General features: G+C 37.7%; 1 protein-coding gene across 3 annotated transcripts in view; it reads right to left on the reverse strand.

Annotated features, from left to right (window-relative positions):
* The window catches only part of FBN2 (fibrillin 2), a 160,453-nt gene that overhangs the window by 67,213 nt on the left and 80,662 nt on the right, over positions 1 to 12,578 (reverse strand). For all 3 annotated transcript variants that reach the window (XM_042866234.1, XM_042866233.1, XM_042866235.1), the window contains one exon: positions 2,472 to 2,591. In XM_042866234.1, coding sequence (XP_042722168.1) covers positions 2,472 to 2,591 — 120 coding nt within the window. The remainder of the gene's footprint in view (positions 1 to 2,471; positions 2,592 to 12,578) is intronic.

A 12,578-nucleotide genomic window follows, 5' to 3' on the forward strand; every position in this document is an offset into this window, starting at 1 on the left:
TCTCTTGGCCAGACAAAATTTACAAAGGGCAGTCACTGTGACTTTTGCTTTGGTGAAAAAAAAACATTTTTTATAATATATTATTCAGCATCAAAGCATTCTTTCTGCTACTTGCATCTCTTTGATTCTGACTTGAAGAAGAATATATGCATACTACAGGCAGATGGCAGCCTACAGGCTGTGTGCTATATGAATTCCAAAAACATTGACTAAATATTCATTAAAATCATATATTAAATGTATATTTCAAACAGCACAAATGGCAGTACACCCACTATACAAGCAATTCCCAAAAATAGCAATGCAGCAGTGGTAAAACCAACAGATGTATTTCAAAACAGTTCTATTTCTTTCCTCCTTTAAAATAGGAGTAGCCTTAATACAACAGGCAGAGAGTTATACAGCAAAACAAATGCATAATATATCAACTTTCTCGCTGAAAGCTTTTACTGTAAAGGCTACACTAACAACCCTAATTTGCTGGAAGTTTGAGCCAAATGTTGTGACTTGAATTCTTGCTCTTACTGTGACAAGTCATTTTCCCTCTGCACAGGGAAGTTGACAGAAAGAGACAAATGACTTATATCTTAGCAGAATTTCTGCATGCAATACAGACGCAAATGGCTCAAGGCACCTGGCTCTTCAGCATTAAGGCTGAGCAGATCAGGCAAAGGAACCAGAAAAGACAAGTTTTGTCTTCAGAAACCGAGAAGAGAGCATGTGCCAGCCACAATGCTTCTCGAGGATTGTCATAGGTCTGACCTGAGTCCACAAGATAACAGTGAAAACACAAACCTGTAATCTCAAACCCTTACTCACCTTCCAGTAATTTAGTCTACCCTTCTCCCATCACTACCAATTCCAGTGGAAGTTTTGCCAAGGTAGGAGAATATAAATTGATTCTATCTCTATAAAAATGTATTTCTTACATGAGCTGTACTGACACTTCTGTCCTGACATATTCTCACCTGTAGTACAGAAAACTCTTCCAGAGAGAATGCTGATCAACAAGAATGAGTAACAATTAGGCCTACAGAATAAGGTAGCTCCTATCCTTCCCTTTTTATTTGACTATTCAAGTATTTGTATTATTTATTTTACATTATTTACAAATACTACTCAGGCTAAATAGTACCTCACACTCTAGTCATCCCAATGGAAAAAATTTGCAAAGTAAATCAGGAACATTGTTATAATTAAGCCCTTAATGAACTCAGAATACCTTTGGATGCCAGAACACAACAAAATTAAGCACAGGTTAAAGTGGTCACGTCAAGATATCAGCACAATGTGAAATGGAACAAGCAGAATACTAAACTGTACAGGTCAAAGGTGGTGGCACTACCCCTAAAAACCTGAGTGAAAGGCTAGGAGAAGGCTTAGGTGAAAAGTAATATTCACTTAAAAAAACAAATCAAGGCACAGATAGATGCCTTCATTAAAAAGAAACTGCAGTCTTTACATTAACTTTCCAATCTTAAGAAAGTCTTGGCACGGCAACAAAGTTGAATCAAGAACACCAGACAAATCTATCTTAAAATAGAAGAAACATTTAAACTAAGCATCATCGCATTGTTAATGACACTCCAATCCAAATTATCCAACATATCCTACAATAAATTCAATTATGTTACACAAATGGCAGCTTTTGAGCAACTGAGGAGTGCCGATGTGTTTAGCCCTTTGAATCTTCTTGGAAAGACAAGAAAAGAAAAGAGAATGGCTTCCAGAGATAATGGGAATAACATCTTGCAGGCAACTGTTGCTGCTAGCTCTGATAAAATCTGTGCTATGCTCTGCTTTTTTTCAATGCAAAAGAAAACCTCCAAGGATGCTAACAGTATTTATGTTACATTATTTTTTATGCATATATGTCTTGCATAAATACACGACACAATACTCATGTTTCCTCCAGGGACAGGGATCCTGACAAATTTTCATATGTTTTACTCTCCTTTAGCAGCTTTCTACAATAGAGGTAAGGATTGTGCTGTAAGGCAAACATCACTATTTCTTGATAGGTAGGAAAAGTAATCTTCACAGTTTATGAAGAATGCCATGAATCCTAAAAGTCGGGAGCTTTCGTATCACCATTTGAGTAGATGTTGGTCCAGTTTTACTCTCTTGTCTCAAATATATAGAGGACAAAAAATTGAAAGGGTATTTCGGCTTTACAATTTTTCAGTTATTAGCCTTACTACCTACAGTTTTACTCATATCTTATCTTTTGTAAGAATGACAATAATTCCTTAACATTCTTCTGCTTCCATGGAATCAATCCTATTGGTATGGATTTGTTTGGTCTTACGCAACTATACATGCAGTCTACTGCAGGAGGAAAATACATTAATTTCTTGCTGATTTAATCAACGCTCTAAATGTTTATTTTTGGTTTTGTTTGTTTTTAATTAGTAAGAAAAACAGATAAAAAAAACAACAGCAACAACAGCAAAACACAAGGGAAGACCCACCGATGCAGATCAGTCCTGTAGAGTCCAGCTTGCTGCCAGGTGAACATTCACAACTGAAAGATCCAAGATTGTTCCTGCAGGCACCATTGACACATGGGCTGCTTTCACATTCATTTATATCTATAATCCAGAAAGAAAAGACACTGTTAGAACAGTAATGTGCTTCTGGGAAAAAAAATAATAAAATAAGGAGCATCAATGCTGCTGTGGATCGTTTTGCCAAGAAAGTCTGGTATATGTATTTTTTCCCTCCTTTCTTTTTTTCTTTGTCTGCCTGTCTTCCTGTCTGTCTTTTTGAAGCATGACATATAAAAGACGAAGACAGACAGTTAGCATTTATGTACATGAGTATAGGAATGCATATTTTGAAAGCATTAATTAAATGAGTGTTTCCTCCAAAGACAAGGGTTTCCAAGAACGTGGAATATAAAATTTTCCAGCATAAATTGTAACAGCCTTGTGAGAAATCAAAATTCTTTCATCATGGAAAGCAATGCATCCCTAGCCACAACACGCTGTGCACAAACAAAAGTCTTATTGTTTCTGTCATTTATGGCTCCATAAGGCTTTGGAAGAATTAAGAAAACCCTGTCAGAATCAAAATATTCCAATGCTGGCTGCAATTCTGTAGCTCTGGAAAGTATTCAAGAAATAGGAGTAGAAACTTGTATAGCGTAAATGGTGCTTTCCCCTATCCCCTAACTCCTTCTATTTATTGCCCGTATGAATTTTTTAAGCTGGCTCATATAAAAGAATAGGACCCCTGCAGACAGTATTATTTGCTGGTTTTTTTTTTTTTTAATTATTATTTAAAGTCAAATCAATTCTAAGATTAAAACAATACCAGCAAATTTTTTCAAAGAACAGTTGCAGATGCATATCCACTACTTTTTCCTAAACTCAACCAGTTCAATTTTTTTTTATCTGGATCTCTAATCAAGTCATACGTTCTAATCTAACCAGACAGTTTCTCTGTCAGGCCTGAAATAAAATTGCTAGTGCACACTTATGTTTGCTAGTACTGTCCAAAGAATAATGTCATGTTGATACACAAAAATTAATTATAAATTAACACAGGATGTATGAAGCACCAGTAACATTAGTAGTATCAACAGACTGTAGCACCCTGCTCATTGGTCAGAAATCATGCAAAAGGTACCATTTGCTATTCAGTGTGCCAAGAGGGATCAAGCTGTCATTTCACTAGACCTGGAGGAAGATTCCATGAAGGAATCTTGAGACGTTTATGGGGTTGTAGGAATCGTTCAGAATACTCACCAAAGGATATATACGGGAGGACGAGGAAAGAAACAAAGAGACTGAAAACACTCAGAAATGCTCAGGAAACTGAGTCATCTCCCTCTTCACATCCAAGCCAAGAAGCTAACTGAAAGGCCAATTTTCACAGTTTCTTTACTTAATGGAATTACTTGCCTACAAACAGTAAATAGACTTGTCTTTGAATGACAGCAAGTTTTTTGAGCAGCAAAAGACTAAAATCTACTCTCCGCCTTATGTGTTAGCCAGCTTACACAGATGCAGACACGAGATCCAGGAGCCTTTACCATATCAAGCAATTGTGTTTAGGACTTCCTACACAGGGCTAACTGCTGTACTAATCCTGAGCTGCTAAATCCCACGCTACCAATAATGCTGTCCCTGCATTGCTCCTCCAGAGCTGCCAGTCCCGAACAGACATCTGCCTGATGCCACAACAGGCATAGCTTCCACTTTTCTTCGCAGACAGCCTGCTTAGATAAAGTTGGTTGTGTTATCTCAGGTTTTATTTTAACAGATCACAGCCCACTCCAGCTTGCTGAAGAGTACAACAACAGTGTATGCAAACATGTGGGGCCAGGACAGGCTTTGCATTCGTCACGTACCAACACAGCACGGAGGTAATCATGTAAGATCTGCAGAAGCCAGATAGTTTGTACAGAGCAAATGCTAAGCACCTCTGTATTCCAGCTGGCAATCTGGAAAACGTTTATCTGCTCTGCACCCCTTCCCCTCCCTGTAAATACATTTCACACTTTATTACCTCAAGTTTTACAATCTAGGGTACGTTTCCTGCCTCCCTAGTTTCCCTATCTTTTCCTAGCCAGCAATACCTGGTAGCAGAGAGTAATATCTGCTGCTTTCACAGGGAAACCAAATATTCCCAACATTAAAAACAGATCACAGCGAGGCATAGAGATAATCTTTAAAGCACTGTATGTTGAATAGTTCTCAGTACAGGGGAAGAAAGGAAGGGAAAGCGGACTATACAGAAGATACACATAGTTGCTCCCAGTCAAAAGCATCAACATGTCACCATCACTTGCATTGCAAGAACAAAGGGACAGCCAGTGAAGCTAGCTGCTAGCCAAACAACTAAACAAACATTTACACAATGAGTTGAGAAATTGGAAAACCTCTCCCTGGGATGTTGGAAACTTTCATGAATCAACATCAATCTGGACAACTTATTGAACAGAAATCCATAGACAGTTATTAATGGAAAGATCCTACTTTGGAATCACAGCGGTTCAGAGTGTTTCTGGAAAGTAATGCTCTGTACTTGCTCTTTTTTAGTTAGCAATGGGCCAGAGGGCTCTTTGATCAGTCTCTGCGTTTATGCTTCTGCTTTTATGCAGGTGTGGTTATCTGTCCAGTTCAGTGCTCTTCCCTGTTCACCTAAGGCGGAAACTTCAGAGAAGTTACCATGATGGACCATGCACAAGCAGCCCCATGGAAATTTTGGAGCTTTTGCACCAAAGAATATAGTATATCTCCACTGAGTGAGTAAATGCAAAATTAGACTTTCAACTTAGCCAAATCTGAGCACAATTTCAGAGTAAGGGGGGACAAAAACAGCTGAAGACTGCAGTAGCATAAAGGAACAGTAGTTTTTTGAAGAAGTCGTCACAATATTCACATGTTTCTCAACACACAGATCAACATTTTCTTACTAGCTAATCATTCTTGGAAATAAAGTGTTTTGTCTGATATTTTTAAAGTAGATTAGAAGTCTGAGTCAGAGACCCAGCAAGGAAAACTGTAGGTAAAATGCTTCAAGTCTGCCTAAAAATATTACAGATGAAAGCAGGAGATTTTCATGGAAAGTGTCACATCATTTTCACAGCTGTCAGCCCCACCACACACACACCTGCACATACAGCACCAGTACATAAGACAAAACACGATACTGAGCAGAAAGTAGTACTGCTACTATCTAAAACACTACTTTAATCATATTCAGAACATAAAAAACGCATAAAAATTAGGATCATTCATATTTATAAATTTAAAATGTATCAGGTTATTACACCTATCTTTAATTCTCCCTGAAAATTAACAAGTTACATTTATAATCTTTTTTTTTTCCCTAGGAAAATACATCTCTGCTTTTGGTTTTCACATTTAACAAGAAACTCAAACCTACAAAAAAATAGCTGAGAACCATACGTGAAAGTCAGCATCCCCAAAACTGAAAGATACAAGAATAAATGGAGATGGAGAGGAGAAAAGCATCCATAGGTTTATGGGTTATGTTCTTTACTCTCTGGTAAAAGACAAAGAAAAGGAAACAAACTGAGCAGCCAGCTGATCAAAAATGTAGAAGAATAGGGAGATTCATACCTGTCTATTGTCAGTGCCAGCCACTCCCTGATCCTTCAGACAAATGTTCACTTTCCTGTCTCTGGGTTGAAAATGGCAAAAGCAGATCAAAAGCATAACCAAGATCAGGTGTGAGGGACTCTGTCTCCCAGAGCCATGCTTTTCCTTAATTTACTTTGTCCTGATGCAGATGAAGGAATACTCATCCCATGCCATTTCTCACCACAGATTATAAATATGGAGAACAGACTTCAGTGAGGATGAGGTTATGCATTTCTGGAGGCATTAACTTCTAGCTGTTTCAAAAATGATCTTGTGACTGTGCTTCGGGCCCCCAAACTTGAAAAATTTGTTTGTTACATTCTGCATGTGATACGCTTCAGCTCCATGTTAGCAAAAATCAACCAACGAAATGGAACAGAAAGAAACAAGAGCCAAACCAACAACTCCCCCAAACCCAGTCCTTTTGAGTATTCAGAGGCTTATAATATTTCCCTGACTACATCTCAGAACCACCATTCAGAAAAAAAAAAGAAAAACTGAAGGATGAACGTATTTCACCAATAGTGCTCTGCTGAATCAGGACAAATAAGTATCATAAGCACAGTGTAAACAAACTCCAAAGATTGTTTCCATAAACCTTCTAAGGTGCATTTAAAAAAAAAAAAAGCAAGAAAAATATTTAATTTAAATACTGTTTTATATTTTAAAGTAAAAAGCAAATGTACGAAAATATATATATTTTTTTTGAAGACTTTTTGCTTAAGAGGAATGAGTGTACATTGTAAATGTCACAGAAACAAAAATTGAAACAGTTTGCTGTACATTCCTGGAAATAAACTTCAAAGCACATCTGGTTTACGTTTAACTAGTTATGTCACTGGAAACACAATCTAAACCACAGAGCTTGTTGTAAAAATCTCTACTTTCACAGACTCTGAAGACTCGAACAACTCCTATACTCTCTGCAACAAATTGATAAGAATTTTCAATTCAACTATAACTGAAAACAGTAAATGGTTTTGTTGTTTTATCACAGTTACTGATGACAGTTATATTAATTAGAAATATACTGGTGAGTAGCAAGCATCAGAGCATTTTCAGAGAGCTTAAAGAACATAAAGCTTCTGTCTTTTTTCTATAACTAGTGAACCTGTAACTCAAAACTGGATGACTAATGTCCATTTGAAATCAGAATTTAGACAAAAAAGAGATGAATATATTCCTTAAATTGCCAACCCACTCAACTTTAGAATACATTTGACAGGTTTCATAGCAAGTTTTATGCCAAACCACTCCTGAATCTTTTTTCGTCTGATCAGCTAAATCTAAACTTCAGTTTAATTTCCTTCAATTCCATCTTATCCGAGATGGTGATGATAAATTCTTCACAACCTGCGTAAGCAATTTCATGTACATAAATGTACTGAAAGAAACTGATTACCCTTCCAAATCTGCCACACAGACAATAAAAATTTACAAGTATTTTAGAGTTGATTACACTAAAATAACTGTTCAAAAAGAAAATATTCTTACAAGTTTTACAAAATAGTCTTACAAGTTTTGGCTAAGGGTTGGTTCTTTGGTTTTGTCTTTTTGTTATTTAAATGATTTTTTTTTTTAACATCAACAAAATATTAGCTTATTTTAAATATTACTGCTGCATTTGTGTCCAACCATGCAGTCATTCCTCAGAATTCAGCAGATATGTAAGATTATGAAAAAGAACAAAGGGAAACAACAACTGTTATTTCATGAAGGAAATAAACTCATTACAAGTATTCAAAAATACATGGAAACATTTCCAGGTAAAAAAGGAAAACAAGTGATTAAGTGCATTAATTCATCTATCTCTAAATCCAGGAAATAATAAATGCACAAAACAGAAACCTGAACAGCTGTACCTAATGATTCTGAATGATCAACTCAGTCATTCCTCCTTTACAGCGGAATAGACTTTAACTTACATATCAACCCCCTAATAAGGTGTTTGCATTTTCTATATTCAGTTTGACTTAAATTATGAAATGCCTTAGTACCTACATTACTAGTTGATTGTCACCAAGTACTGTATTGTGTTATTCTGAATATATCACATGAGTTCCCTGTTCCTATTTTCAGATGTGATCCCTGAACAGTTAATTTGGAAACTGCACATATATCCTTTGGATAAAAACTAAAAGATATATTCCTTAAATATATTCATATTCCTTAAAAAAGTGACTATTTAGGGATATCTATACTTTTACTAGAATCTTGTCTTCATAAAACTTGCTTTAAACTCTATCTAGTCTTATATGTAACCTGTTTAGATACTATGATTTTGCAGTCAAAATCTGCTGGCAATGCTATCTAAAGAACTTGCCTGCTCCTCAGTGAACTGGACAAAATGTCCAGCATACAAGTAGTCAAAGGCACAATGCCATGGATGAACAACTAGTCTGCTGATGACTCAGGCTTAAAGTGGTATGGTAAATGTGGTTACATCAGGTTGGCAGCCAGACAATAGTGGGGTTTCATGGAGCTCCTTTTAGGGGCAGTTCTCCTAAGCATTGTCATCAATGACTTGAATGCAGGACTTGAAGATAAACATACACATGTTCACTGATGACACTAAATTGGGATGAGCTCTTTATTCCCGCAGGAGTAGAGAGACCTTGCAAAAAAACTGAGATAAAGGGCATAAAGTTAAACAACAGCAACTGACAAATTCTGACAGATTCTACTCCTGTGACAGGTTAACTCCAGCCATACATATGCAGACCTAGGGACAAGAGCTGGAGAGCAGCCTGCAGAAAGGGATCAGGCTGCTCTGGCTGAACATGAGGCAGCAGTGTAACCTGGAGCCTAAAGGGCCAACTGTACCCTGGGAGCAGAAGGCAGCACTGAGCTCTGCTCTGTGTGACAGTGATGGCCAGAGGGAACGGCATGGAGCTGCGTCAGGGGAGGGCAGCTGGGGGTCAGGGAAAGAGGGTGGTGGGCACAGAATGGGCTGCTGGAGTTCAAGGAGCGTTTGGACACTGCTCTCAGACACAGCGTTGGGATTTTGGGTGGTGCTGTGTGGAGCTGGAGTGGGACTTGATGATCTTTGTGTCCCCCTTCCAACTCGGGATAATCCATGACTTTATGAACTATGAAATTTTATGATCCCCAAAACCTGTGCTAGCAGAAGACCTAACACAGGAATGGTGATGGAATAGTCACAAGGATGCCTGGAAGACAGAAAAGATCACTTTTTCCCTGTAGATGTTGTGGCCTAGTGCAATCATGTTTCCGCACGCTTTTCTGTTCAAAACCTCAGCCTTTTATTAATATTTCTGATACCATTACTAGTTCTATTGCTGTTAAAATACATATTTACTTTTTACATTTGAAAATCTGGATATACTACTACTTCAATAATTAAGCTATTTCCATTCTGGTATCTCATTGGTCTGTCTTTTGCTCAGTGTTATGCTTTGAAGTTGTTGGATTTTCCATTCTGATAATTAAAAGCACATGGAAAGCAATTTTCACTGCTAGAAATGTTTTTAGGCATGGAAACGCAACATAAAGACAGACTCTGAAGACAATATCTCACACAAACACTGTGGATAGATACGAGGCACTAAGACAATTTAGCACAGTGTGCTATAAATCCATGGGAGCATGATAAAAGAAAACGCCTAAACTGAGCGAGTGCTGCTAATTTGTAACATATAAGAAGAGAAGAAATTTTAACTCTTAAAAGTGGCCTCTGAAACACACATGTACTGAAATATAAAGAAACGTAATTCCTTTTGAATAGAAGGGGTGAAGAGGTGAATGATTTGATACCGTCAGAATTTAAACCATTTCATGAGATGTTTTGAGTGTAAACACATGTTCACTTTCTGAACAGTTGGACACATTCAAAACACTATTGTCCCCATGCTGCTTGCTTCCACTGCTCTGAAGAAAACTGGCAAAGGGCACATGAGCATTCCTCACTGCTGCAGTGTTAAGTTAGCCCATTCAGCAAATGCTGCGAATGAAATGTTTTAAGTTAACCTGACTGATCTTACACAGCAAGAATATTTTAAAGGGTGCTTCCACTTTCCATTTTGTATGTTTGCTTAGCTGTATGGAAGTAACTTGTGGCTGATCAGTAATAACAAGCAGCTGAGGACAATAATGTCTTCTGTTACTCCAGGCAAGCTTAGAAAATTATACTGGTTTACACAGTACGTATTCCAGAAGGATTGTACCTTCATCATCACTCACTCAAATGTATAATTATTCATTATAAAAACTTCCTAATCGTAATAATGTTATACAAAAAATAATATATAATAAATAATTTATATTTAATATAAAATAATACAATGCAAAAAATCTAGTCATATATATTGCTGCTCTGAATACTAATTAAAAATGAGACAAAAGCCAATACTTTCATTTCAACTCCCTTATTTCACAGCTTTGCTTAAAACTAAAAAATAACTAAATAATAATAATAATAATAATAACTAATAAATCAGTAAAATTTCTTATTCAAATTTGCTTGTCTTTACTAGAAAGACCAGTCTTCAAGAATCCCACTTCCCACAGATCAAGGGGAAAGGTTGGAGCATAGAAGATAGTCTTCTGGACTAGAATCACTTCAGGGAACACTTAAGCAAACTGGACATTCATTAAGACCATGTGTCCTCGCAAGCAATGAGGGTACTGGCAAACGTCGTGAGGATATTTTGCTTGGTCATAGACGTATGGGGAAGTGCCTAAAACTGGAGGAAAGCAAATGTCACTCATATATTCAAGAAGGGCAAGAAGGAGAACCTGGGAAAACTACAAGTCACTCAGCCTCACCTTGATCCCTGAAAAGCTGATGAAGCAGCTATGCCTGGAAACCATTTCCAGGCATATGAAGTTGAAAATCATCAAGAGTAGTCAGCATAGATTCAACAAAGGGAAATCATGCTTGACCAATCTTGTAAGCTTCGCTAATTAAATCATCAGTATGATGGATATGAGTGATATTGTCTACCTGGACTTCAGTAAGGCCTTTGACACTGCCACCATAAGATCCTCATGGAGAAACTTTTAACATATACAGTTTGGATGGGCATACAGTGAGGTGGATTAAAAAGTGTCAGAACTGGCAAACCCAAAACGTGGTGATCAATAAACCAAAGCCTAGTTGGAGGCCAGTAACTTGTGGTGTACCACCCTGGGGATTGATCCTGGGTCCATTCTTGTTTGGTAACAATGATTTGGTAACTAACGATTGGGATGTTGAAGAAGTCGGTACTCTCAAGTAAGTCTGCAGATGCCACAAACTAAAAGGAGTAACTGATAAATCAGAGACTCATGCTGCTATTCAGAGCAACTTTTACAAGCTGGAGAAATTGGCTGGCAGGAAACCCTTGAAGTTCAACAAGAAGTTCGAAGCCTTTGGGAGGGCTTTGAAACTGGAGAGGAACAGACCCAGGCACCAGTACATGGCTGGGGGCAACCCAGCTGAAAAGCAGCTTTGCGAAAAATGCCCTGTGGGTCCTAGCAGACACCAAGTTGAACAAGACCCAACAATGTGCCCTTCCTGCTAAGAAAGCTAATGGCATTTGTGACTATATTAAACAATGCACTGCAAACAGGTAGAGGCAGGTGATCCATCCTTTCTACCCAGCACTGCTGCATTCACACCTGGAAGGCTGTGTCCAGGTCTGGACCTCCGAGTAGATGAAAGACATGGATGTACTGAAGAGAGTCTAACTAAGCTCCAAGAAGATGATGAAGGAATTGGAACACATTTCCTGTGAGGAAAGGCTGAGAAAGCTGGGATTGTTTAGCCTAAAGAAGAGAAGGTTCAGTTGGGATGTTACCAGTGTATACATCCAAAAGGAGGGTACAAAGAAGACAGAGACAGGCTCTTCTCAGTGGAGCTCAATGACAGGATAAGAGGCAATAGGCACAAACTGGAATATCAGTAAGCAATTCCTCACTGTGCTGGTGACTGAGTACTAGAACAGATTTTCCAAAGAAGTTGTTGAATCTCCTTCCTTGGAGATGTTTCAAAGCCATCTAGACATGGCAAAGGGCAACTTGCTCTGAATAGCCCTGCTTGAATCAGGAGGTTGGACAACATGACCTCCACCAGCAGTTCCTTGCAGTCACAATAATTTTGTGATTCTGTGTTCAGTTTCTGCAGTGTGACACTTTCACTCCTCTGACATTGTCCATTAGCATGAAAACAAAAGCAATTTTGACTATAAGGTATGAATTTTGAGGAAAACAAAAGACAATTTTTTATCACCAGGCAGTAACATCCGGACCCAGGAACTCAAACATCACATGCATATCAGAATATGATCTACAATTAAAAATCACCATAGACTGATGGGAAAAAATGAAGTCTCTTGTGATCAAAACATGCAGTTTTCCTTAAATTATAAACTTTGTGTCATCACTGTATAATACAAGCCAAGTATATATTTGCTTCTATTTCATCTTCCACATATATTGTCTAAAGAAAGGAAAACACTTTCATAC

The sequence above is a fragment of the Lagopus leucura genome, unplaced genomic scaffold (genome assembly GCF_019238085.1).
Source record: "Lagopus leucura isolate 7727_CA_CO unplaced genomic scaffold, USGS_WTPT01 Super-Scaffold_810, whole genome shotgun sequence".
In the NCBI taxonomy this organism is placed as follows: domain Eukaryota; kingdom Metazoa; phylum Chordata; class Aves; order Galliformes; family Phasianidae; genus Lagopus; species Lagopus leucura.